General features: G+C 40.7%; 1 protein-coding gene across 1 annotated transcript in view; it reads left to right on the top strand.

The window, feature by feature from the left end:
- The window catches only part of LOC129061072 (carbonic anhydrase 13), a 38273-nt gene extending 12039 nt beyond the window's left edge, over nucleotides 1-26234 (top strand). The window contains exons 3-7 of the mRNA XM_054561810.2: nucleotides 1778-1896; nucleotides 9328-9423; nucleotides 10624-10686; nucleotides 11197-11352; nucleotides 23505-26234. Of these exons, the coding sequence (XP_054417785.1) occupies nucleotides 1778-1896; nucleotides 9328-9423; nucleotides 10624-10686; nucleotides 11197-11352; nucleotides 23505-23624 (554 nt within the window). The 3' untranslated portion in view covers nucleotides 23625-26234. The remainder of the gene's footprint in view (nucleotides 1-1777; nucleotides 1897-9327; nucleotides 9424-10623; nucleotides 10687-11196; nucleotides 11353-23504) is intronic.
- Nucleotides 26235-27911: the final 1677 nt, after the last annotated feature.

The following is a 27911-nucleotide window of genomic DNA, read 5'->3' on the forward strand; positions in this document are numbered from 1 at the left end:
GCTAGGGAGGCTGATGTGGGAGGATTAATTGAGGCTGCGAGTTTGAGCCCCACTGTACTCTAGCCTGGGCAACAGAGAGAGACCTTGTCTCAAAAAAAAAAAAAAACCAAACCCCAAAACACTGCAACCTCTGCTTTCTGGGTTCAAGTGAGCACTTTTGGCTAATTTTTGTATTTTTTTTTTCTTTTTGTAGAGACAGGGTTTCACCGTGTTGGCCAGGCTGGTCTCAAACTCATGACCTCAAGTGATCCACCTGCCTCAGCCTCCCAAAGTGCTGGGATTACAGGTGTGAACCACCACACCCAGCCAAAATATGTATATATAATATCTCTATATACAGATATTAAATATCAAATATATAAAATATATTTATATTAAATGTATATAAATATAAATATATATTTAAATAATAAGATGGGGTCTTGCTATGTTGCCCAGGCTGGTCTTGAACTCCTGGGCTCAAGCGATCCTCCCTCCTTGGCTTCCCAAATTACTGGGATTACAGGTGTGAGCCACCATGCCAGGACTGTTCATGGAAATTTAATAATGCTTATGGTATATTTAGCTTCCAGTGCTTCCTGATTCTCCCATACGCTTTAAACATGCCCAATAAAGATTAATTAGGATGAGACAATTTAGGACTATGTTTTCTATTAAGAAGCTTTTCTATATACTTAAGATATGATTTATTGTCATAGTTTTAGAGATCATATTTACTGAGGAAATTACTCAAATGTACTTTGTCAAAGTGACAAAGATATGACAGATTTTTGAAAAATTATTTTTGTCCTATATTTCACATTTCCCCAAGAATATAGAATTTAAGGACAAAAGGTATGCTTGCTTTGCCTGTTTTTACAGTAAAAAACTGTGTTGATTGTGATGACTGTGTGTCGGGTAGTAATAAGTGCTTTGTGTTCAATTTTTCTTCTGTTTTAATGACAGCATTAGGAGGAGATCCTATTACTATCTTGTTTTTACACTTGGAAGATAAAGCTTAGAAGTTAGGGTTTGTGGCCAGGTGTGGTAGCTCATGCCTGTAATCTTAGCACTTTGGGAGGATCGCTTGAGGCCAGGAGTTTGAGACCAGCCTGGATAACATAGTGAGACCCTGTCTCTACAAAAAAAAAAAAAAAAAAAAAAAATTAGCTGGGTGTAGTGGTGCACACCTGTAGTTCTAGCTACTTGGGAGGCTAAAGTGCGAGGATAACTTGAGCCCAGAAGTTAGAGGTTGCAATGAGCCGTGATTGCATCAGCTTGGGCAACAGGGCGAGACCTTGTCTCAAGAAAAAAGAAAAAGAAGTTAGAGTTTGTTCAAGATCACATAATTAGGAAAAGACAGCATGAGTGTAGGCCTTCTAATTGCTGAAGCCTGTGCCCTAACCACAATGCTGCACTGCTCTACCAAGCTCAAACTGGACCTCTCTGCATGTCACATCCTTATTCAGACAGGCTGACGTATCCTCAGGTAAACACAAGCATTCTTTACCTTTCAGAAGTCCTAATTTCTATGCCTTTCTAACCAGTATGTCTGTTATGATTTCCCAAGTGTTCCATAAAAATCTGTATTGTGGATGCTTTAAGCTTTTAAAAATGTTCTATTTTCAATCTACAGATATTTAAAAGTGGTATTCTTGTCAGCAAAGCAAATGACACATTTGTAAAAAATTCCTTGGAGGACATGAATGTATGGAGTAATTCAGGGAGATGTTGTGGTTTGAGCAGCTTATGTAAATATTTTTTTCTGGCTAACAATATAAAACATGTTGTTGTTTAGTTCTGCGTGGTGGTCCTCTCACTGGAAGCTACAGGTTACGGCAGTTTCACCTTCACTGGGGGTCTGCTGATGATCATGGCTCCGAGCACATAGTAGATGGAGTGAGCTATGCTGCTGAGGTAAGCCATCAGACATATCTGTGATTCACCGTTTTCCTGCATGGTGGGATTTAAGGGGTACAGAGACAACTTTACTGATTCCAAATAGATCCTGAGCCAATTAGGTATCTTAGTGTCTGAAATTGCTTTAATCATTCAATATGAGAGTTTATGAATATGAGAGCTTCAAATGTTGCCCTCCTAAGCCTTAAACCAACCCTGAGAGCTTAGGGTTATATGTTCCCATTTTAGAAATGAGTAAACTGGTTGCTGGAGAGATTAAGTAATTTATCCAGCTAGGAAGCATTGAGACAGGTTTAAATCTAGATCTGTCTGATAGCAAATTACAAATTGCTTCTATCTACTGAAAGGCCAATGAGAAGAGAGAGAAAGAAACATTTGTCTTATGTCCAAATGGTCATATTTCATCCAGATACAAATATCCACTAATATGTAAAGACCACATTAAATAGGTAATATTTAAATAGGTAAATGGCAAAGTTTCACTGAGGAAAAAAAAAGACAAACTCTTCTAAACTCTATACTTACAGGTATAAAATAAAAATCTCTTATTCAGCTTATTGGTAAATCATAACACAATAAAGCATTCATTGAGTTGTTTCTACTCCTTTTTCCTTATAATTGTATTCACTAATAATACTCTGTGGAGGATCTGGATTAAAAAAATGCTCTACTTCTTTTAATCCTCTGGTTAAAGAACAAAGCATAATAAGCTTCAAGTTTAATATGATTAAATATTACTAACACCTAATTTACCATGAGATGAAAGTGAATTATATGACTCAATCAATACTATTCACGTGAAAATAATTTGGTTTCTGAGTTGCCTAAGCAAGACAGAGCTAAGTTATCAGGCAAGTGCAATTTTTCTTCATGTTCTCATGGTTACTGAGCTGTAGAGTTTAGATGCCCCATAAAGCCCTGCTGTTCAGAGAAATCCAACAATCAGAACTTTTTTCCAGTTTCACTCTTCCATTGACATGTACCTCTGCCCTTTAAGGTTATCATCCAAAACATTTGCTTTGCCACTAAATCACTTGTGTTTGAAGCCAAGTAGCTTTAGGGTATGGAACCTTCTCTGTCCTCAGGGTAGAGAAATAAAATGTACATACAAAGGTTTTTTTTTTTTTGAATATATATTATTTTTAATTAGTTACAAATTTATCTTAGAAAAAAGCAGGAGTTCTAGTTGTAAGAGCCATTTTTGTGAGTTTGGGACAATCACTTTACTTGTCTTGACTTCAGTTTCTTCATCCAAATAATGAGGACATTACCAAATGATCTGCAAATCCAGTGCCCACTCCCCCACACCCACTCTAATACTATGGTCCCATACTCTTTTAAAATGAGTCAAGATAATAAAACTGTTAATTAAATGTACAATTATGTGACAAAGTTTTTTATGATGGTGGACAAACTATGTCAAGAAGGTTGAAAGTGGGACTGCTGAATTTGTATAAAGTTTTATGTTTTGAATATAACATGTTCTAAATGTCAAAAGTGCCCCCGGGACTAATTACTGGTTGCTTTGGATCACTGGTCTCTCATTTTCCTTAGCAACTCAGGAAAATTGGTCAAAATGCTGTGTGTGGTTACACCTTGTACTTTAATAAACTTGAAAGTACTACATCCTCAGAGAGGCTTAGGTTTTCTGCCAGCTGGCAAGTAGTTTCCTGAAAAGGGTCCTCCTGACATATGTCAGAGGCTCAGAGTCCTTACCTGCAGATCAAGGGCCATTTTTGTAGATAAAGACTTTTTTTGCTGTTGTTATGCAATAAATCATTGTCTTTTATTTTTTTATTTATTTTAAAGCAAACCAGTGAAGGAAAGGACCAAAACCTTTGGTTCACTTATGTATTTATGAATGGAAAAAATTTGTAATGCAAATTTCACTTATTAAAAAACTTAGGTACAACTTACAACATTCCAGATAATTATTTTCCCTTCTTTTGTTTCACATGGAGACCTTGGAGACTCAATTCATGTTAAGACACCTAAGTATGAGTCCTCCAGGTAAATATTACACAAATCGGAAGTATCTTGGAATTTTTAAGTATATTTCAAGACATATATTTTTATGCATGCTTTAAACAAACAGTATTTTTTTTTTTTTTTGAGACAGAGTTTTGCTCTTGTTGCACAGGCTACAGTGCGATGGTGCGATCTCAGCTCACTGCAACCTCCGCCTCCTGGGTTCAAGTGCTTCTCCTGCCTCAGCCTCCCGAGTAGCTGGGATTACAGGCATGCGCCACCATGCCTGGCTAATTTTGTATTTTTAGTAGAGACAGGGTTTCTCCATGTTGGTCAGGCTGGTCTCGAACTCCCAACCTCAGGTGATCTGTCTGCCTCGGACTCCCAAAGTGCTAGGATTACAGGCGTGAGCCACCGTGCCCGGACAGTGTGCGTGTATATATATATATATATATATATATATATATATATATATATATATATATATATATTTTTTTTTTTTTAAATGAGAGAATCTAACAAAGAAACTATGACCAGCACCAGCATTGAAAGATAAAGCTTTGTGGATAAAGCTTGGAATAGATTTTCTTTTTTCTTTCTTTTTCTTTGAGATAGGCTGTCGATCTGTTGCCCAGGCTAGAGTGCCACGGTACAAACATGGCTCACTGTAGCTTTGATCTCCTGGGTTCAAGGGATCCTCCCACCTTAGCCTCCAGAGCAACTGGGACCACAGGTGGGCACCACCACATCTGGGTAATTATTTTTTATTTTTTGTAGAGACAGAGTCTGGCCATCTTGCCTAGGCTGGTCTGAAACTCCTTGAATGCATATTAAAGAACAGTATACAATTCCAAGGGTGGGTGCAGTGGCTCATGCCTGTAATCCCAGCCCAGGAGTTTCAGACCAGCCTAGGCAAGATGGCCAGACTCTGTCAATGAAATAAGAAATAGCCTTGAATGCATATTAAAGAACAGTGTACAATTCCAAGGTTGGGTGCAGTGGCTCGTGCCTGTAATCCCAGCACTTCAGGAGGCCAAGGAGGGATGATTGCTTCTTATTTCATTGGCTTATATATTCATTCATTCTTTCACTCAGTAAGAATTCATTGAGAATCAACCATGCTCCTAATCTTTACACAGCTTACTGATGCTTACCCTGAAAGGAGTGCAGCCTCACACATATTTGAGGTCAGAAAATGCTGCCCTGTGGGATAGGCATCCGTTTTAAGTTAAACCTGGTTTAACTTAAAACCTGGTTTGGATGAAGGGGAGGGAACCAGGTCAAGTGGGGAGACAGCAGTGGTTTTGCATAAAATCATGTGTGAGGATGTGGGTTGGGAAGGAGGCTCACACATTTGAAAAACAGTATGGCCTTTAACAGTGTAGTTAGAGCATGGAGAATGAAGGGGAGAGTTGTCAGAGGCAAAGTTGGAGGGGCTGGGAAGGGCCTGATCTTACTGAGGTAAGTCCTGGTAAGGTTTATGAAGGTGATTCTAAGTGCAATGGGAAGCCACTGAAAGGCTTTGCATTGGGAAGTGGTGATATTTGCATTTCAAAAATAATTCAACCAGTGTTTGAGAACAGATTGGATGGAAGCAGGAGTGGCTAAGGGGAGCTTTGGAGGAAACTTTTGGGGAAAGTTCCAGGCAATAAATGAGAGTGCAGGTGGAGGCTGGCTGGCTGGCAGTGGCAGCTTTAGTGGCATTTGTCGTTTGGTGGGTTTGAGAGTGAGGGAGGGCAGGATCCATGTTTCTGGGTTGAGATAGGAAATGCAGATAGAGAAAGTCTGGGTCAAACCTCAGGGTTGGTGGGGTGGGAGAGGTAGACAATAAACAAATAAATAAATGGTGCATGGTAAGTTCTTTGATGGGAACAATACCATGTGATCTGGTAGAGGGGCTGAGGGCTTAGGAAAAGCTTCTTTGAGGTGATACATGAATTGAGACTGAATGATAAGAAGAAAGCACTATGAGAAAAATCTAGAGAGAGCTTTCCAGGAAGTGGAGCAGCAAGCACAAGTGCTCTAAGGCAGGGAGTGAGGCTGGCATGTTCAAGAGGAGAAAGTCATTGGCCTATTAGGATTGGAATTAATGAGAAAGGAAAAGTTATGTGCTCTGTCCCAGAGAGGCAGGCAGGGACCATGCCACATCGGGTGCTGTTGGGGATTGTAAGCAGTCTGAAGTTTATCTGTAATGCAGTGGGAAGAAGACAATGGAAGGTTTTGATCGGGGAATGACATGTTCTGCTTTATATTTTACAAAATATAACTAGCTGCTGAGTGGAGAGGAGGCTGTTGTCAGGCAAATGTTGATGTAGGGAGAAAAACTAGGTTATGGAAGTCATTCAAGTGAGCAGTGACAGTAATTTGGACTCTGGGGGTGGTGGAGACGAAGAGAGCTGGACAAATCTATGATGTTTGAGAGATAAAGTCAATAGGGTTTGCTGATGAGAAGGATGTCATGATTGAAGGAAGAAAAAAGAGGAGTTTAGAAACACTCTTAAGGTTTCGGTGTAAGCATATCAGAGGCTGGTGGTGCCATTTACTGAAATGTGCAAGTCTGGGAAGGAGAAGGTTGCAGAGAGGAATTCACTCTCTGTTTTAGACAGGTTAAGTTTGAGATGTCTGTTAGGCATTCTAGGCTCATGTTCAAGTAGGCTATTGGATAAAAACTTCCAGTTTAAGAAAAGGTCAAGGCTGGAGATGGGGGCATTTGGGAGTCCTTGCATTCGGTTTCACGTTCAAAAGAACCCCTTTGTGCTCAGCTCCGTGATTCCAAGGAGTTGATTAGTTTTTCCAGCCACTTTTGTACGAAGTTCATGATCATCATCAAGTTATGTTCCCTTGTGAGTAAAAAGAAGAAGTGAAAGAAAGAAAAAAGACATTTAAAGTTGCAACATATACAACTTTAATTTTAGGCCTAATATGATGGTTTATAATATTACAGAGAAATTAAAGTGATCTGAATCAAGAAAAGTTTTATCCCAAACGTTAGGCATCTACAAAACTAGGCTAATCGTCCATTCTGTGTTTGGAACTTTATCTAATGAAAGTTTAGGCAGACTATATAGCAAGCATTTTAAATATGCAGCTAATAAACTGATTTCAACATTCATCATGGATTTTTGACATAGTATTTGGCAGTATATTCTGCATACCACTAATATGCAATTTGAAACTGCTAAATTTTAATATTATTATTTAGAAATTAGTTGCCAGTAGGGAAGAATCTAATTTTCATTTTTGTAGTGGTTACAATTTCTTGTCATTCAGCTCAAATCACTGCTCTTGTTATTGTTAGTCAGGAAATGTGAGTTTGCTATTTTTTTAATGTTTTAATTACAATATAAATGCTAATAGAAGTGGTATCAGTTCCTCTGTGAAGGTATTGTTGCCAGTTAAGTAAGGTGTGTAGGAGAGAAAGAAAAATATTTTCTTGGCCTAGTTTCCCATCATAGTTTAAATAGTTGTACTTTTAACTAGCAGAAGGGTGGTTATATATAGGATATATATATGTCCATTCATCTCTCTTTAGTTACACATTCATTTTTTGATCAGTTCTGGTTGTGATCCTAACGAAGTCATTCTATATCTTTCTCTCTTTGGTCTCATCTCTTACTGAGAGAACTGGTGCATTGGCACGGAGCCACTTAAAACAATTTTAACATCCTTATCAGCCCTTCCCTGACAGTGAATGTCATCTGTCTCATGTGAGCCAAATGAATTCTGTTTCATCACTCGGTGTTTTCAGGTTTCTTTCCTCCCCCAACTATCTCACACCAACTTGGAACATGGCACTACAGGAATCCACTTTTATATTACTAGCCTGATATTGCACAGTCTTCCTTGATCGTTTGTGGATGGGGCACTGTTTTATAGTTGACTGTTTATGATAATTGTTATCTATCCAGAAATTATCTCCTATAAATTGCCTGTAAGACATAGAGTTATATTTAAAGGATGGGATAAACATGTATTTGAATATGCTAAATCCTCTCTGTAACAGTCAGCTAGAAAGATGATTTGGGCATGAAGGCTCACATAAGAATTTCCTCCCTGATAAACAAAAGGGATTCATTAGAAGGAGATCTTGTCTGAAGCATTCCCTCATATCAGGTCCTTGGACACCATGGCTTGATCACCATTTATGACCGTAGCTAAATCTTTTGGGCATGTCGCATTGCCCTTTGGCTTCTGTCTCAGTTTGTCCTTTGGGGAAAACTCCCCAAAAGTGTTTTCTCCTTTATCATTATTCTGAAATCTTTCACACTTGTGGGTGTGTTCGAGATACTGTATTGCTTGCAATGGTAAAACATTTAGGATACCTTTTGGTGTTGCATAAGGCCACTTGCATATGAGTAGAGTTGTGAGGGGTGGGTGAAGTCTGTTTTCCAGAGTTCCAGGCCCCCCACCTCTTTCCCTTCCCCCTTGTTTTATCCCCCTCCTTAGTAGCACCAGCTACCCTCCCGTTTTCTACCTCTTTTTCCCCCATTGAAACTTGCTCTCAGCAAAGTATCTAAACATATTCATAGAACGTGGTAAATGTATCAAAATGATAAGCATTTTTATGTGTGAGATGACAAATATGTTAATTAGTTTGATTTAATCATTCCACATTTACACATATATTAAAACATTACATTGTGCCCCATAAATATATACAGTTATGATTTGCCAATTTAAAATGCTCTTAATAAAAAAGTTTGAATGCTACTTAAGATGATAAGGAGACTTTGTGTTTTCAAGCCATAAATAGTCTTAAAATGACAGGTAGTAAACATTTAACTGGGCAGTTTTAGAAACAGCCTCACTGTCGTTGGTAGCGGGATTGTCCTGGAAAACCTACTGTGTAGGAGGTTGACTTCTCCACCCACCTGTGAGCTCAGGCCTCTTCCATGGACTTTACTGCCAGCTGGGATCTGATCTGAGGCTGCTCCATTGCAGTCTCATCTGTGGAAGACATGGAGGAGTCTCCAGTTACTTGGGAGCAATGGCTGGAGTTTGTTAGGGCTGGAGGGGCTGTGAAGGATGTTCAAGGCTTTTTAAAAAATTTATTTATATTCTGAGACGAAGTCTCGCTCTGTCGCTCAGGCTGGAGTGCAGTGGCACAATCTCAGCTCACTGCAACCTCCACCTCCTGGGTTCAAGTGATTCTCCTGCCTCAGCCTCCTAAGTAGCTGGGACTACAGTCATGTACTACCATGTCCGGCTAGGATGCTCAAGGCATTCTATATAGTCTTTAATATAGTGCACCACAGGCTAGTTAAGTGACTGTGATCCTTCACTGCATGAACTTTCACTTTTGGACAAAAATAAATAAGAGGATTCTGTCCAAGATTCTTGTGATAAATACATTATACATAAGTGTACAGCACCAGAAAATTTGTAAATGTTTTATTTGCATTTATGTTTTTCAGGATGTCTAACAAAACATTCCTACTATGTTGTATATCTCCCTTTCAGCTCCATGTTGTTCATTGGAATTCAGACAAATACCCCAGCTTTGTTGAGGCAGCTCATGAACCAGATGGACTGGCTGTCTTGGGAGTGTTTTTACAGGTAAGAATCTACTGTTTTCATTTTAAATGATCAGCCTTGTTGAAGAAAGAGCTTCAGTCACGATGTAGACATTCAACCATCTTGTTTAATAGTAAATTCATTTTAGGTGTAGCATTTTCCTTTTGAAATGAATATTTAAAAATTATATATTCATTTAGGAGCATTGTCTTATAAGTCTTCTTATTGTCCATTGATCATTTTTATGTGAATAACAATACCAGCATCAACATCAAGAATAGCAGCAGAAATAACAACTGAGATACTGGAAGAAAACATTTATTCTGGGCTCTTCCTAATTGTATACTATTGAGGACAGAATAAAGTTCAAGCTCCTGATTCTTGAAACACTCATCTCACCACAATGACATATTGTCCCAATGTGCTCACTGGTTTTTAAAAAAATTTTATTGTATTTCCTTTAATCTAATATTCACATGTGGTTAGACAATTATTGTCATCATACCTGGGAACAGGTTGGGCTTCTCACCTCCCTCTGCCTCCACATTCTTGTAGGCGTGCCCCTTTGTCACACCCCATACTCTCCATGTCTTGTAACTCATGAACAGAGAATGCTTCATGGATGGCAACAATTCCTTGCCTTTGGACACCAAGTAGGGGTGGTTGCGGCAGGATCCGCATGCTTTAAAACCTTCAGGTAGATTCAGAATACCTGTAATAATGAAAAGAGGGTCATTTGTGTATCTATAATTTATGATGAGTTTGCTTATGATGATATATTCCCTTGATTTGGGACCTCAAATCATTTTAGGCTGCAAGTGTGACATGTTTGCATCTAGTATTTTGATGCCACCATTGTCCATTTGAATTGAGCGGCTGACTGTTACATCTAGCTTAGTAGTACAGGTTATTTGTTAGACTGTCTTATGCAAAGTTTCTCTCAAGTTAACCTACATCTTAAACACTGATAAAACTTAACAAATATTAAGCTGTTACTATTAGTTTTGGGACTAAGCTGAAAGTTCAGTACAGGAACCCTGTAATATTATCTTGTTGTTCAGATCCTTCTGGCATGATACGGCCGGCAGGTAAAAGAGAAGCTTTGTTATAGAACAATCACTGTATGTTCTGTGCTGGCTAAGGTTTTTTTTAAAAAAATAATTTTAAAATAGTGGCTGAAATTGAGTGATTCAGACTTGATTTGCTACAGTAACCATTTCCTTTGAAATTTCATGTTTTTAGATTGGTGAACCTAATTCCCAACTGCAAAAGATTACTGACATTTTGGATTCCATTAAAGAAAAGGTAAAATGAATTACTATTTGTTAATAATTAACATATTTCTTGTTCTCTCCCACAGTCTCTTATCTCCCTTTAAAGACTTAGACATACGCTGCCTGCTTTGAAGTTTGCAACATACTTGATGAAAAAAAGCAGAAGTAACCTATTACCATTTATCTTTTGAATGTAAAGGTCTTAAATTACCTAAAATAAACATGAATAAATATACTTATGCATAATTAGTCTCTGGTATTATATTAGAGTAAGCCTTTAATTGTAACACATTTAAGGGACCACTTATATTAAAACAAACCTTATGCTTCTTAAATAAATCTATATGTTACTTTATCTAAAATTTTTAAGATGAGGATAGATGCTTTTTTAAAGATACTAAAGGAAGATACTAGATAATTCTAGATGCAGATATTCTATATTGTTTATGGAATTATAATGGATGTGCATGGATGTATGTTTTTTGAAGTCTATGTAAAGCCATCCCATTGTAATTTGTGGGAATTCTGTATGTTCCCCCAGGGTAAACAAACTCGATTCACAAATTTTGACCCATTGTCTCTGCTTCCACCATCCTGGGACTACTGGACATATCCTGGTTCTCTTACAGTTCCACCTCTTCTTGAGAGTGTCACATGGATTGTTTTAAAGCAACCTATAAACATCAGCTCTCAACAGGTACATCATCTCTTCCAGGTTGATACTGATTCCCTCAGAGGAAACTGGGCTTTTTTTTTTTTTTTTTTTTTCAACCCTGCCCTTAATTTCTGCTGTGTTTTGAAGTCTGTGTTTTCCCTTTATTCATCAGATGGGTGGTTGGGCTAGATGAGATCTATGTCCCTTTCGTATTTGACCTGTGATTAGATGATTTATTTGCCACTGCTTAGAAATGTACATAGCAACACTGATGAAAGTGAAGCATCATTTTGAGCACTATAATCATTTGCTTTGGTTTTGTTGCTGTTTGTTTGATATGCGGATATAAACAGGCTGAGATACAAACAAAAAATGGGGATATAAACAGGCTGAGATACAAACAAAAAAATCAGAGAGAGGCTACTTATAGAAGGCGACATTTTTCTTTCTGACCTTAGTCCCCACACCTGCTTCTACAAATTTCCAAGTGAAACTTGAGGACAGTGATTGGTGCAGTGCCCTAAGAAATGTGTGCCTGCTAAGTGTAAGAAGTTGTTGTTTTGTACACTTAAAAGCTAGTTAAGTGGGTAGGCTGGGCACAGTGGATCCTGCCTGTAATCTCAGCACTTTGGGAGGCTGAGGTGGATGGATGGTTTGAGCCCTGGAGTTCGAGACCAGCCTGGGCAACACGGTAAAACCCTGTCTCTACGAAAAATACAAAAAGTAGCCAGGTGTGGTGATGTGTGCCTATAGTCCCAGCTACTCAAGGGGTTGAGGTGATAGGATTGCTCGAACCCAAGAGGCGGATGCTGCAGTGAGTCAGGATCATGCTGCTGCATTCCAGAGCAAGACTTTGTCTCAAAAAAATTTTTTTTGTTAAGAGGGTGGATCTCATTTAAGTGTTCTTACTATAATTATAAGAAGAGAAAAGAGAGAGAAAGGGGAGGGGAATGAGAGGGAGAGGAGGAATTGTTGATCTTTTGGCATTTGTTGACAAAAACTTTTGTTGGGCTGTCTGAGGGGCTTAATGCTTAAGCGTTTGCAGAGAGGCTGTGGGGAGGCTCTTTCTGTGTAGACATCTACTTACTCATTCTTCTGTTAAATACTTATGGAGCTTCCCCTGTAGGCCAAGAGTCTGCTAGACTCAGGATATCCAGTTTGTCAGCCAGGCTGGTGTGGAGTCGGTGCAACCATACCTCACCCCAACCTTGAACTCCTGGGCTCAAGCCATTCATCTTCCTGCCTCAGCCTCCCACGTAGCTGGAACTACAGGTGCATGCCACCAGGCCTGGCTTATTTTTTTTTGAAAAATTTTGTGTAGACAGGTTCTTGCATTATTGCTCTGGCTGGTCTTGAAGGGACCCACTTCTGGCCTCAAATGATCCTTCTGCTTCAGCCTCCCAAAGTGCTAGGATTACAGGAATGAGCCGCTGCACCTAGCCAGGATATCCAGTCTTTAATGTTCAGAAACTGTGCTTGGAGTGCTGAACCATGGGGCTGGCCAGTCTGGTGGGTGGATGCTGTGTGTTCTTGGATGCTGTGCTTCTTCACTGGTTTTGTTTTTGTTGTTCTTTTTGAATTAGGTGCAGTATCTTAGCATGAACATAGTCTAGTAATTTTTGCAGCTAATAAAGTACACATGTACTGGGCTTGCCCACCTGCCTACCTGTTTATTTTTCCTCCTAATGATACCAGAGCTGGCCCACCTTTACCGAGATCATTTCAGGCAGCATTTCCCCTTGGGACACTGAACACATCCTTCCTTTTGTTGGGTGTTTCTCCTTGTTGACCTTGTCTTTAGGATTAAAGGCAAATAATAACCTAGTGTACACTTTTTTAAAACATTTTACAAAGGTCTATATAGAAATCCAGAGCTTGACTGACATGAAAACTCCTGTGAATTTTTTCTATCATTGTATCATGAGAAAAATGACCTGTTACTGATTCAGAGTCCTTAATAAGGAAATTCATTTTTCTCCCTGTCACATGCTAAATGGTTTACTTTTATATTTCTTTATTAAATTTGAACTGAATAATATTAAGAATGAATAAACTATAGCATCAGGGTAGTTAATAAGGGAATCATGTTTTCCCTCTATCTCAAGGACGCTGTTATTTCTTAAAGCCACTTGGAAAATAACTTTTTGTTTAGTTTTGTTTTTTGTTTTCAATCCACCAGTGATTTGGAAGAGAATATATCAAAATATATAGTTTAGTTCCTTAAAAATAATAAAGTTAACCTTATTAAAAATATCTACCTGCAAGTTTAGGAATTGTGAGTGCCTAGCTGAGGATTCACTACTTTGTCTTATTTGAGGCTCAATGGATTACTATTATCAATGTGGCTTTTATGCAGAGCAGTATATAAAATAATAGCTGTGTTTTAGAGTTCTGAAGTGATTGTTAATTCACTTTGGAGCATTCACTTAAATCTCCTATAGTAGGAACACTTTCATGTATTTTAGTTTTTAACCAAATTGAGAAAGTTATTTGAGTAACAATTCAATTTATTAAAATCTGATATTGTGGTGGTTTTAAAAGTTAAAGAATAAAGCAAAAGAAAAAAAATTCAGTCCCAGTCTAACCATGAAAAAATACCAGGCAAAACCCAGTCAGGGGACATTCTATAAAATAGTCAGTTTTCTCAAGGTCGTTAAAACTGCTAAGGTCATCAAAAACAAGGTAAGTCTGAGATACTGTCACAATCAAGAAATGCCTAAGGAGATATGAATACTAAGTGTAGTGTTTTCTGGATTTTTTCCTAGGGTTTTCTCCACAATTTCTTGCCAAGTCACAGTTTGACCTAAGGGGCAAATCAGATGTTTTTCATTTTCTTTTTCTTGATTTAAGTCCATTTTTCTCTCTCAGAGTCACTCATTGAGGACTAAATTCTTAACTGCCATGCCAGTGAGTAATAAATGTACTATTTTCTGATCCTTTTGAAGACAAGTCTGTCATTTTCTCTGGAGGGACAGCTTCTCTTGCCAAGTCTCTTTGGGTTATCCTAAATCATCAAAATTGGGTTACTTAGCTGAAATTCAATGTGCAAAATACTTGGCTTTGTTTCTACTCTCCTTTTAAAGAAAAACAACTCTCTTTTGTTTATTATGATATTATTTGCATGCAGTGAAACTCATGAATTTTAAGTGTGTGGTTGCTGATTTTGGTAACTGTATGTAGACATGCTACAACTACTACAATCAAGATACAGTTCTCAACCACCGCGGTGGCTCATACCTCTAATCCTAGCATTTTGGGAGGCCAAGGTGGGTGGATCTAAGGTCTGGAGTTCGAGACCAGCCTGGTGAACATGGTAAAACCCCATCTCTACTAAAAATACAAAAATTAGCCATGCATGGTGGTGCGTGCCTGTAATCCCAGCTACTCAGGAGGCCGAGGCAGGAGAATCGCTTGAACCTGGGAGGCAAGGTTGAAGTGAGCCCAGATTGTGCCGCTGTACTCCAGCCTGGGTAACAGAGCAAGACTATATCTCAAAATAAATAAATAAAAGATAGAGATCTCAGCCAAAAATTTTCTGGTGCTCTTTTGCAGTCCTTTACCTTCTTCACCATAGTCCTAGGCAACTACTGATGTTCTGTCACTAGAATTTAAATGAGTCATACAGTAGATTTTTGTGTTTGAGTTCTTTTACTGGTATAATCTTTTTAAGATTCACCCATTTTATTTTATTTTTTTCCTGAGACAGAGTCTGGCTCTGTTGCCCAGGCTGGAGTGGAGTGGCGAGATCTTGGCTCACTGCAACCTCTGCCTCCCATGTTCAAGTGATTCTGCTGCCTCAGCCTCCTGAGTAGCTGGAACTGCAGGCATGCATCACCACGCCCGGCCAATTTTTGTATTTTTAGTAGAGATGGGGTTTCACCATGTTGGCTGGGCTGGTCTTGAACTCCTGGCCTCAACTGATCTACCCATCTCGGCCTCCCAAAGTGCTGGGATTACAGGTGTGACCCATGGTACCTGACCCATTTCATTAATTTTTATTACTGTGTAATATTCCATGGTATGGATATATTATATTTTTAAAAAATATATTTCACAGTTGATGGACATTTGGCTTGCTTTTAATTTTTGGCCATTATGAATAATAGCAATCCATATATGGATATTAGGAGTAATTTGCTCACTTTTGTGTGGACACATTTGTATATGTCTTGTGTCAATACCTAGGACTGGAATTACTAGGTCATGTTTGTTTAATTTTGTAAAGTACTATTATATTGTTTTCTTTTCCTTTTTTTTTCTGAAGGAGTCTCGCTTTGTTGCCCAGGCTGGAGTGCAGTGGTGTGATCTTGGTTCACTGTAACCACCACCTCCCGGGTTCAAGAGATTGTCCTACCTCAGCCTCCTGAGTAGCTGGGATTACAGGCACTCGCCACCACACCCAGCTAATTTTTGTATTTTTAGTAGAGACAGGATTTCATCATGTTAGCCATGCTGGTCTCAAACTCCCGACTTCAAGTGATTTGCCCGCCTTGGCCTCCCAAAATGCTGGGATTACAGGCATGAGCCACTGTGCCCAGCTGAGTAAAGTACTACTATATTGTTTTCTAAAGTGGCTGTGTCATATTAAATTCCCACCAACAACATGTGAGATTTCTAGTTGCTTCATACCCCTGCAAGCATTTGGCATTGTCAGTTTTTCTAACTTTAGGTATTCTAGTGGGTATGTGTGTGATTTTAATTTGCATTTATCTAGTGACCAATGATTTTGAACATTTTTTATATGCTTATTGGCTATGTATGTATCTCCTTTTGTTAAGTATCTGTTCAGATTATCTGTCCATTTTTACATTGGGTTGTTTGCAAGAGTTCTTTATATAGTCTGGATAACAGCTCTTTTTCAGGCTGGGCGCAGGGGCTCACTCCTGTAATCCCACTGAAAGATTCTCCCCGGGGCCTGAAAGCTTAAGGGAATGAATAACTTTTCCTTCCTCAGGCCTAGTCCCAAGGCGCAAGGCCACTTGCTCCAGCAGCGTGTGTCAGCAAGATAGCAGAAGCAGGAAGAGAGCTGGCGGGAAGACACCTACCACCTGAAGATCTACAGGGAGGCAGTCTGGGTACTATGTCGCAGTCAGATCAGACTGGGACACTTCCTGTTTACAGAGGACTGTAAAACTCCTGCCCCGTCCTCACTTGGGACTGACGCCATAGGCCTCAGCCCGTCTGCACCCAGGGATGCAAGGCTCTTGTATTGTTTCGAACCCCGAGAGCGCGCCAACAGACAACACGAGGTGGTGTGGAGCAACCGGCTGTTTTAATGAATGCCTGGGTGCAGACGGGCTGAGGTCTAAAATGGCGTCAGCCCCAAGTGAGGACAGGGCAGGCAGGGGTTTTATAGTCTCCTGTAAACAAGAAGTGTCTCAGTCTGATGTAACTGCTGCATAGTACCCGGACGGCCTCCGTCTCGGTCTTCAGAGGGTATGTGTCTTCCGGCCAGCTCTCTTCCTGCTTCTGCTATCTTGCTGATGCACACTGCTGGCACCAGTGGCCTTGTGCCTTGGGACTGAGCCAAAGGAGGGAGGAGTTATTCACCCCCTGCCTAGCTTTCAGGACCCGGGGAGAATCTTTCATTCCTGTCTATTTGGTTATAGAAAAAAGGAAAAGCGATGACTTTCTCAATAACTACTTCAGGCATGACATAGGGGTGGCGTGAGCACCTTGGAAAAAGAAAAACTTAATTTTTGGGGTATTCTTGAGAGAAGGGTTGGTATCCATCATGTCGCTGTAGCAGGAGCATCATCTGGATTGTTTGGTGGCTAGTGGGATAACACAGGGGAGAAACAGGAGGAACCCAGTGATGAAGATTACTGTCCCTACCAGTATTTTAAATCCTCCTAAATTAGAGAACCACCCTCCTAGAAGGTTTGTTTGGTTCCATCCCTCCCAGGTTTGGACTGATACATGGGCTACTTTTCTGATGTTTGAAGCGATTTCTAGAACCGCTTTTCCGTTATCATCTATGTTAAGACAGCAATTAGAGATATTAAAATTACCATAGACCCCACCTTCTTCTGCTAGTAAGTAGTCTATTGGTAGCCTGTTTTGTTACGAGAACATTTCTAGGGCTGAGGCGGTTTGGTTAGTGATTATCTTTAGAACAGCTGGTAGTCTAATTGTTCTATTTAGCATATATATGGAAGTGCAATAACCCCCATGAACCATCCTCAGCCCAAGAGGCAGGACCGTAATATTCCATGATCCATTGCGGAGGCCACTCGTCCTCTTGCCATCTTTGGCTCCCTTCTACCTCCAAGGATCGTTTTTCTCTGGCTAGGTTATCATACACAGGGACTCCGAGGATGTTGCCTGCCTGCTTTGAAAGTAAAAAGAATCCAGGTTTAATTGTGCCTAGGAAGCAAGTACCTTGCTAGGGATAAGGTAGCCATGAGTATGCCTGGGTTCCACATATCCAAAGGAATCCGTCAGGGGCAATCCATTGGAGGCTGGTGTTCATAGGATTGTCCCACAGTGCACTTAGGCTGGGGTATGCCTCATAAGGGTTGTGGTGTTTGTACAGTATCAGGCCTTTTTTGACAAGACATAATTGAGGTAGCTTAAGTTAGAAGGAGACCAAGCTCCGTGGGGTAATTTTGGCCACCCCTCTGCTGTGGAGGCGTTGACTGTTAGGGTTTGGTGACAGGGGCTTTCACCTCTGGCATGATGAGTTTTATCATTCCACTTGCAGGATATGCACACCGTCCCTGTTACTGGAAGTGTCCAGGACTGTGCGCATTCCTGAGGAGTGAAAGTGAGGCTGGAGTTTTGGGATGCTAGTAAGTAAGGGGGAATGTCTATCCCATACCATGGCCACTGTTGACTCATACGGGCTTCCCTGCATACCTAGCAATTGGACACATTCATGGTAAGGACGATGCGTTCTCCTAGATCTACAAACAAGTTTTTTCCTGCCTTGGGAAGTGATACATCTGCTTGTAGTTTTGTATAAAGGGATGGAAATGCCACGGGTGATTTTGGAGGGGAGTTGTTGGCTTTTGTTTTGGCTATAATCTGTTCTCTCCTTGTATCCTCTAGCACTTGAGTTTTTACTCCCCATTGTCCATTTGTGGTGAAGCAAAGCCACTGCTTACCTTTTGGACAAATAGTCCCATTACGACTGCCAGATACTCCTAGATTTTTTACTTTATATTAACTTTTCCCTGATTCAACACATTCCTTGATTAAGGTTCCATAACAGGATTTTTCTATATAAGTATAGTAAGTAAAGGATTGTCGTATTTTTCCTCCATAGTGGAAAGACTGATAATGAGAGGTGACAGTGTGCTGGCAGTCCTCGCAGCCCTTGCTCGCTCTACGCGCCTCCTCTGCCTGGGCTCCCACTTTGGCAGCACTTGAGGAGCCCTTCAGCCTGTGGCTGCACTGTGGGGGCCCCTTTCTGGGCTGGCCAAGGCCAGAGCTGGCTCCCTCAGCTTGCTGGGAGGTGTGGAGGGAGAGGCGTGGGCGGTAACTGGGGCTGCCGGCGGTGCTTGCGGGCCAGCGCCAGTTGCGGGTGGGCGTGGACTCGGTGGGCCCCGCAGCGGTGGGCCGGCCCGCCTACCCCGGGCAGTGAGGGGCTTAGCACCTGGGCCAGCAGCTGCTGTGCTCAATTTCTCGCCGGGCCTTAGCTGCCTTCCCGTGGGGCAGGGCTGAGGACCTGCAGCCCGCCATGCCTGAGCCTCCCCCCCACCTCTGTGGGCTCCTGTGCGGCCGAGCCTCCCCGAGAAGCACCGCCCCCTGCTCCACGGTGCCCAGTCCCATCGACCACCCAAGGGCTGAGGAGTGCTGGCGCATGGCTCTGGGACTGGCAGGGAGCTCCACCTGCGGCCCTGGTGCGGCATCCACTGGGTGAAGCCAGCTGGGCTCCTGAGTCTGGTGGGGACTTGGAGAGCATTTATGTCTAGCTAAGGGATTGTAAATACACCAATTGGCACTCTGTATCTAGCTCAAGGTTTGTAAACACACCAATGAGCACCCTGTGTCTAGCTCAGGGTTTGTGAATGCACAAATCGGCACTCTGTATCTAGCTACTCTGGTGGGGACTTGGAGAACCTTTGTGTCTAGCTCAGGGATTGTAAATGCACCAATCAGTGCCCTGTCAAAATAGACCGCTCGGCTCTCTGTAAAATGGACCAATCAGCAGGATGTGGGTGGGGCCAGATAAGAGAATAAAAGCAGGCTGCTGGAGCCCGCAGTGGCAACCCGCTGGCGTCCCCTTCCACACTGTGGAAGCTTTGTTCTTTTGCTCTTTGCAATAAATCTTGCTGCTGCTCACTCTTTGGGTCCACACTGCCTTTATGAGCTGTAACACTCACCGCAAAGGTCTGTAGCTTCACTCCTGAAGCCAGCGAGACCACAAACCCACCAGAAGGAAGAAACTCCGAGCACATCCGAACATCACACGCTGCGTTTAAGAACTGTAACACTCAGGGCGAGGGTCCGCAGCTTCATTCTTGAAGTCAGTGAGACCAAGAACCCGCCAATTCCAGACACAATAACACTCACAGCAGCTCAGAGGGGCTGCTGTGGACAGTAGGGCGGGTACTGATACCAGATGCAAGGCTCTTGTAGCACTTCGAACCCTGAGAGCACGCCAACAGAACACGAGGTGGTGTGGAGCAACACGAGGTTTTAATGAGTGCCGGGGTGGAGACGGGCTGAGGCCTAAAATGGCGTCAGCCGCAAGTGAGGTTGGGGCAGGGGTTTTATAGTCCTCTGTAAACAGGAGTGTCCCAGTCTGACATGACTGCTGCATAGTACCTGGACGGCCTCCCTCTCAGTCTTCAGAGGGTATGTGTCTCCCAGCCAGCTCTCTTCCTGCTTCTGCTATCTTGCTGATGCACGCTGCTGGAGCAAGTGGCCTTGCACCTTGGGACTGGGCCTGAGGAGGGAGAAGTTATTCATTCCCTTAAACTTTCAGGCCCCGGGGAGAATCTTTCACCCAGCACTTTGAAAGGCTAAGGTGGGAGGATCACTTGAGGCCAGGAGTTCAAGACCAGTCTGGCCAACATAGCGCAACCCTGTCTCCACTTAAAAAAAAAAAATTAGCTGGGCGTGGTGTCGCCTGCCTGTAACCTCAGCTACTCCAGACGCTGAGGCATGAGAATCGCTTGAACCCAGGAGGCGGAGGTTGCAGTGAGTCGAGATTATGCCACTGCAATCCAGCCTGGGTGACAGAGCGAGACTCTATCTCAAAAAAAAAAAAAAAAAAAAGTGATTCCTTGGGCCTTTTTAGAAATTCCAGTTCACAAGTTTGGGGTAGGGTCCAGGGATCTGAATTTTTAAGAATGAACTCAAAAGTATTTTCATTCAGGTGCTTTGGGACCACCCCTCCCAAAACTGGCTTAGAGTGAGACATGTGTGTGCACGTAATAGATCCATCTAGGAAGGTTAGTTAGAACTGCGTGGGCAAGGGGCTTGGAAGCCATGCTGACACATTTGTTTTGGGTGCCTACAAAAATGTTAGAAATGTGATGTATTATAGGGATGTATTTGGAAATATTTACACTAAAATGATACGATGTTTGGAATTTGCTTAAAAATAGCCTAGTTTGGGTAGGATGGCAAATGGAAAAAGCTTTGGTGAGAGAATGGATGGAAAAATTGGCTGTGTGTTGAAGCTAGGTCGTGGATTCCTGGTGATTTATGATGTTGCTTTTTCTACCTTTGTGTACTTTTGAACATTTACATAATAAAAAGTAAATTAAAAGGATAGGGGAAAATAAGGAAACAGAAAACAAGTTTCTCTGTGGTTAGTGCATGGCTTGTCAAGATGGCTTATTTATTGAAACTTCTCAGCTACCCCTCAAGTTTCTCATCTGTAAAAGGGGATAATTATATATTATTGACAGGGGTATTTTGACTGAGGTAATGTAAAGCACTTAACACAGTGCCTAGTCCATTATGCTCCATAACAGAACTTATTTTTATTATTACTCAATTTTGGCAGGCAGTGGAGTGCTATCAAAGAGGTTTGAGCATGAGAGTGGCATAAAGCTGTTTACAGAACCATAGAAGAGTATTTTAGCTTATTGGAGTTGCTACACAATGAAATTAAATTTCAGCATTAGAGTCAAGGAAACCAGCAAAACAGGTCATACCTGCTTCAGCCTCAAGGCTGAACTGGGAACATTTCTACTGGGAACCTGTAGGTACTGAGTCAGCTTTAGTGACAGAGGTGCAGCTTTGCTGCCTGAATAAGGCCTAGAACCACATAAGGGGACAAGACTGGTGGGAACCAGCCAGAGATGTGCATTTTAAGGCCAGGGCAGTATTGGAGGACACCCAGAGCCAACAGAAGCAAATCTGAATGGGGACTGGCAAATACAGGGTCGACCTAACTGGGCTAAATGATTGTAAGACCCAGTTATAAGGGGAAGGGGTTTGGCGAGATATCAGTACAGGTCTAGGGACTCTTACCAAAATACACAGGCTGGGCAGAGAAAGAGCTGAAGTCAGATCCAATTCTAGACTGGTGAGCTGAAAGTGCTGCTGGGACAGGGAGCCATGATCAACTTTCAGAGGGGTTGAACTCCCAGAGGGGCAGGAGCTAGGGTTGTGGGAGAAAAATAAAGCCAACATCTTCAGAAGACTCAGCGGTATCACTGTGGAGGCAGGTTGCTTGATGAGGCCTGTGGACCCATGCTTTAATTCAGGACTCAGAATTCCTGCACAGCCACCTGGAATGACCACTCCAGACAGACCTGGATTGTTATGATCTGCAGAAGGCTAGGTATCTTTCCTATGGTCTCAGAGGTTAGATTTTATTAGCCTCTGCTATTTGACTTGACCAGAGATTCTCTTCAGCCTCATGTGGTTTTAGCTATAATGATCTGGTCTAATGAAACATGAGTAATAGTACGTTGTAAACATTTGTCTCCTTCCCATATCTGTACTTAAAAAAAAACACCTCAAAATGGCCGGGTGCGGTGGCTCCCGCCTGTAATCCTAGCACTTTGGGAGGCTGAGGAGGGCGGATCATGAGGTCAAGAGATCGAGAGCATCCTGGCCAACATGGTGAAACCCCATCTCTACTAAAAATACAAAAATTAGCTGGGCATGGTGGCACGTGCCTGTAGTCAGTCCCAGCTACTTGGGAGGCTGAGGCAGGAGAATTGCTTGAACCTGGGAGGTGGAGGTTGCAGTGAGCTGAGATTCTGCCATTGCACTCTAGCCTGGTGACACAGCGAGACTCTGTCTCAAAAAACAAACAAACAAACAAAACCCTCAAAATATCACATGTGGAAAACATGGTTGCTTGTATATATGATGGTTGATCCTATTGCCATAGAGCATGGTTATAAACTGTTGCCTGTTTCTTATAAAGGACCTCTCTCTCCTCTGCCCCTGTCCTGGTTAGTACTGTACAAGAAACATTTTAGGCATCAGGTATTTGATGAAAACCTAAAGGATGTGAATTTGCTTGACTCTGAGATTAGATGGTTAACAAAATTTAGAGAATGTAGGTTCTCATTCCTAATAATTTGTCTTCATCAAAATAAAACAAACACCAAAGATTTTCTTTTATTAATTGACAGTATAATTTTGGTGCATATTTTTGAGAAGATAAAATTAGTTTTAATTTTTCCAACTTCACTTTAGACCTGTACTAAATCTTAATAAATAATATTAAGCCACCAAGGGATTGTTAAAAATTTATAAAACATATTTATAATAGAAAAGTTTTCAGCAACAAAAAGTAGTGATGTAGGTTGATATGTATTGGCATGCAAAGATGTCTAGGATATATACTAAGTGAAAAAATTAGGTTTCAAAACAGCATATATAGTTGAGTTCATTTTTGTCATAAAATGTGTGTATGTGTGTGTGTTTATAGATTGAAAAACATTGAAAAACATTCTCTGATTTCTAAATATTTCCTCTTTAGGAATAAGAAAATAAGAAAATAAGAAATAAACCACACTCTAGATGTTTCCTCTTGTTGGCCAGGCTGGTCTTAAATTAAAAATGCTTATACATTTAATTTTGGAACCTGTAGGTATTTGTACAGTGATGAGAATTTAGCAAAAGAGTTGTTTTATTATATATGAAATGTAACAGAAAATTTTCATTGCAGTATTTTTTGTTCCTGGTTATAGATATATCTTAATTCTTTATGCAGGGTAATTCGTTAATATGGTGGGAATTTCTATGCTGAAGCTAACTCTTTTCTTCTTCTACAGCTGGCCAAATTTCGCAGTCTCCTGTGCACAGCGGAGGGTGAAGCAGCAGCTTTTCTAGTGAGCAATCACCGCCCACCACAGCCTCTGAAGGGCCGCAAAGTGAGAGCCTCTTTCCATTAAAAATTGTCACCAGTGAACTCCCCCAAACATGGCTGTGGAGAGACAATGAAACAAATCAAAGCACAAAAGTATCTGCCAACATCTCCTTTGTGGAATTCTAATTTATAGGAAACATTTTACTATGAGCCTCAGTGTCACAAAGAAAACCAGATCTCTCTCTCTCTTTTTTATTTTTGTTATTTTTTTAGTGATAGAGTCTCGCTCTGTCACCTAGGCTGGAGTGCAGTGGTACAATCTTGGCTAATTGCAGCCTCCATCTCCTGGACTCAAGTGATCCTTCCACCTCAGCCTCCAGAGTACGTAGGACCACAGGCATGCACCAGCATGCCTGGCTAATTTTTATTTATTTATTTTTTTTAAGAAATGGGGTCTTGCTATGTTGCCCAGGCTGGTCTCAAGCTCCTGCCCTAAAGTAGGCCTCATGCCTTGGCCTCTCAAAGTGCTGGGATTTCAGGCATGGGCCATCAAGCCCAGCTGACCCAGATCTCTTTGCTAACTTATCTGTCTCTTATTTGCACTCATGGATATTCACAGTAAGCATTATTTGACATATATTAAAACCCATGAAATATGCCAACTTCAACCTGTGTGAAAATATAGTTAACATTGCAAACTTTAGAATGTATTAAAAATTTTACCTTGCCATAGAGACTGAATTAGTCACAGCTCTCAATGATGTTAGGTGGAAACTTATATCTCAAATGATAGGATTTTGATGCTTTTTTTGTAACAAGTGATTCTGCTTAATATTTTGTTATTCCAATTCATAAAAAGTAGGTTATGTTTTCCTATAAGGATAATTTTTGCAGTGATTATATTGCTAACTCTCATTGCATGATACCTTTAATAAAATGAACAATGTAAGAGTTAAGGGCAATGGGATAAAGCTACTTAATGGGTCTCCTCCACTGATCAACAATATTCCATATAGTCTTGGTGAGGAATTCCCCAGGATATAAATGGCTATTTACACTGTAATGAATTATACCATATATAGTATTCACTCAGTAATGTTAATAATGAACTGGCTAATAATTGACAAGATGCAATGCCTGCCAGTTTATGACATTAACATGGTTTGAAACTAACATATGACATAGTACCAGTGCAGTCAGAGCTGCCCTCAGACATGAAGAACATGTTGCCCATTTTTGCCTGGTGTTTTGGCAGCAAAGCAGGAAGCAGTTTTGTGTGGGTCATTGTTCTGTCAATTTGTGGAAAAAATTACTTCAGTTTCATATAAGTATATAATGGGTCCGTAAACCCTTCAACCCATTTCCATGGCAAAACTCACTTTTCTTTTTATACATGTCCCTCAGTCTCTTAATTTTATCAGGTGGAGCTTGATCTTAATTTTAACCTATTATCTTTTATTTTTGTTTGTTTTTGGTGGGGGATAAGAGTGGTGTTTCTTTTGCCCTTTCTGATACAATCGGAGGGACACTAAGCATTAACTTAATAACCACATTTAAGACTTGAACACATGCTACACTTTTGTCATCTCCTGACATAAGTTTACCTGAGTTTCCTTGATTTTGATGATTTGTTTCTTATATCTCTCTTCCTCTGGATGTAGTTTTTTTTTTTTTTGGATGGAGTCTTACACTGTCACCAAGGCTGGAGTACAGTGGCATGGTCGTGGCTCACTGCAACCTCCACCTCCCGGGTTCAAAGGATTCTCCTGCCTCAGCCTCTTGAGTGGCTGGGATTACAGGCACATGCCACGACACTCGGCTAATTTTTGTATTTTTAGTAGAGATGGGATTTTGCAATGTTGGCCAGGCTGGTCTCAAACTCCTGACCTCAAGTGATCTGCCTGCCTCAGCCTCTCAAATTGCTGGAATTGCAGGCGTGAGCCACCACGCCTGGCTTGAATGTAGATTTTAATAATTGAACTTATTCTGTAATGTTGATAGAATAACTGAGTATCAGTAAATTGTGTAACAGTGATGGACACTGTTGCATAAGGTGAGCTCCTGAAGAGTGAAGCTAATACTTCGGTCAATGTTCTTTTCCCCTCAGTGTGTAGTTTAAGGCTTTTAGAAGATTGATCTGTAGCAATTATTTAATGAATTAAATATTAAAAAAAATTTTATTTGATGTCTTTAGTAATTATCTCTCTGCTTGAAATCAAATGCACTGTAAGTTAATATAACATGTAAAATACATTATCTTTTGAAAATAGTTTCTTTTTAAAGGAATGCTAATTCGTTGTAACTTGTAAAACCAAAAGTTCTAATGGTTTTTAAAAACCAGGGTTGAGTGGAAAAGTGTTTGTTTAGTTTGGAAAGACATGTGAATTTCCTAGTCAGGGAAAGAACCTGTTTTCTGGAAGAATGTAAGTTGCTATATCTGGAGAGGCATGTAGGATAGGGGTTCTAGTTACTGTCTGTGAGAGTTACTACTTTGTAACTTATGGTTTCTGCTTCAGTATTTTGTCAGTTCTGTATTATAAATTGCACCTTAATAGACCAAAAATATCTATACAGCACTGATTTCCTTGAATATTGTGTGTTAATTGATGTATCTCCTAGAGGCAAAAGGTTTAAATGTGTGTTAAAAAGGTTATATTACCTCCTTTTTAAACAAATTAAAGAGTTGTAAATACTAGTATAGATCTCTTTTGTTTACCACAGCATATATTGATTTTATGATTGTTAAGCATTTCATATTTTAATTTAAATTGGATTAAACCACAATAAAGAAAATGAGACAAGCTTTCAACTGTATCAGGGCCGTGTATGCGCATTAGGACAATGAGATTGCATTTTACACTCCTTTTTTACTTTTCTTTTTGAGACAGGGTCTCCCTCTGTCACCCAGCCTGGAATGCAGTGGCGTGATCTCGGCTCACTGCAGCCTTGATCTTCTGGGCTCAAACAGTCCTCCCAACTGAGCCTCCCTAGTTGCTGGGACTACAGGTGTGAGCCACTACTCCCGGCTAATTTTTGTATTTTTTGTAGAGACAAAGTCTCTCACTATGTTGCTCAGGCTGGCCTTGAACTTCTGGCTCAATTGATTCTCTTGCCGCAGCCTCCCAAAGTGCTGGGAGGACAGTGTAAGCCACTACACCCGGCCACATTTTACACTTTTAATTTAGAAAATAATTTCAAACTCACAGAAAAAATACACAGCACAAAAAAACTGTTTTTCCCCTTGAATTGTTTGAAAGTAATTTGCCAGTCTGATTCCTCGTCATTTCACAAACTTTAGTGTGTATTTCCTACAAGCTAGGGCATTGTCCTACATAATCATAATACAGCTGAAACAACCATGAGATTAGCATGGCTTTATTATTAACCACCCAATCCATTCAAGAATAACTCGTCCCTTTAGTTTGCATGTTTCCTTCAGTTAGGACCTGTTTCCCAGTCTTTCCTTGGTTTTTGTGAGCTTGACACTTTTGAAGATTATAGGTCAGCTGTTTTATAGAATGTTTCCATTTTGAGTTTGTTCAGTGTTTTGTGATTAGATTCAGATTTTGTGTTGCTGGCAGGAATATCACAAAAGTGGTGCTGTGCACTTCTCCTTGCATCCATCCAATCAGGCACCCAACTTTGATCTGGCTCTTATGGAGTATGTTCATTTTGTCATTTGATTAAGATGGTGCATTAGTCCATTTTCCCACTGCTGATAAAGACATACCTGAGACTGAGTAATTTCTAAAGAAAAAAAGGTTTAATGGACTCACAGTTCCACGTGACTGGAGAGGCCTCACAATCATGGCAGAAGGCAAAAGGCACGTCTTACCTGGTGGCAGACAAGAGAGAGAATGAAAATCGAGCAAAAGCGGTTTCCCCTTATGAAACCATGAGATCTCCTAAGACTTATTCACTACCGTGAGAACACTATGTGGGAAACCGCCCTCATGATTCAATTACCTCCCACTGGGTCTCTCCCATAACACGTGGGAATTGTGGGAGCTACAATTCAAGATGAGGTTTGGGTGGGGACATAGCCAAACTATATCAGATGATGTCTGCTAGATGTCTCTGTTGTAAAGTTATTTTGTCCTTTGTAAATATTTGTTGGGAAGGGATTCTTTTAAGAGCATGTAAATATTCTGTTCCTCATTATACCTGTAATTTATTCATTTATTTCCAGCATAGATTTAGAGATACCTGTTTTATTTAACAGGCTGTAATCTGTTATTATCATTATTTATTCTGATACTCAAATTTTTTGTTGATTTGCCAAACAGGAGCACCTTCAAGCTGACTTGTGTGTCCTTTTGTCATGTCCCTATGTCCTTACTTTCTGGCAGCTATCCTATGTTCCTGGCTCATT

This window comes from Pongo abelii, chromosome 7, assembly GCF_028885655.2.
Source record: "Pongo abelii isolate AG06213 chromosome 7, NHGRI_mPonAbe1-v2.0_pri, whole genome shotgun sequence".
Taxonomy (NCBI): domain Eukaryota; kingdom Metazoa; phylum Chordata; class Mammalia; order Primates; family Hominidae; genus Pongo; species Pongo abelii.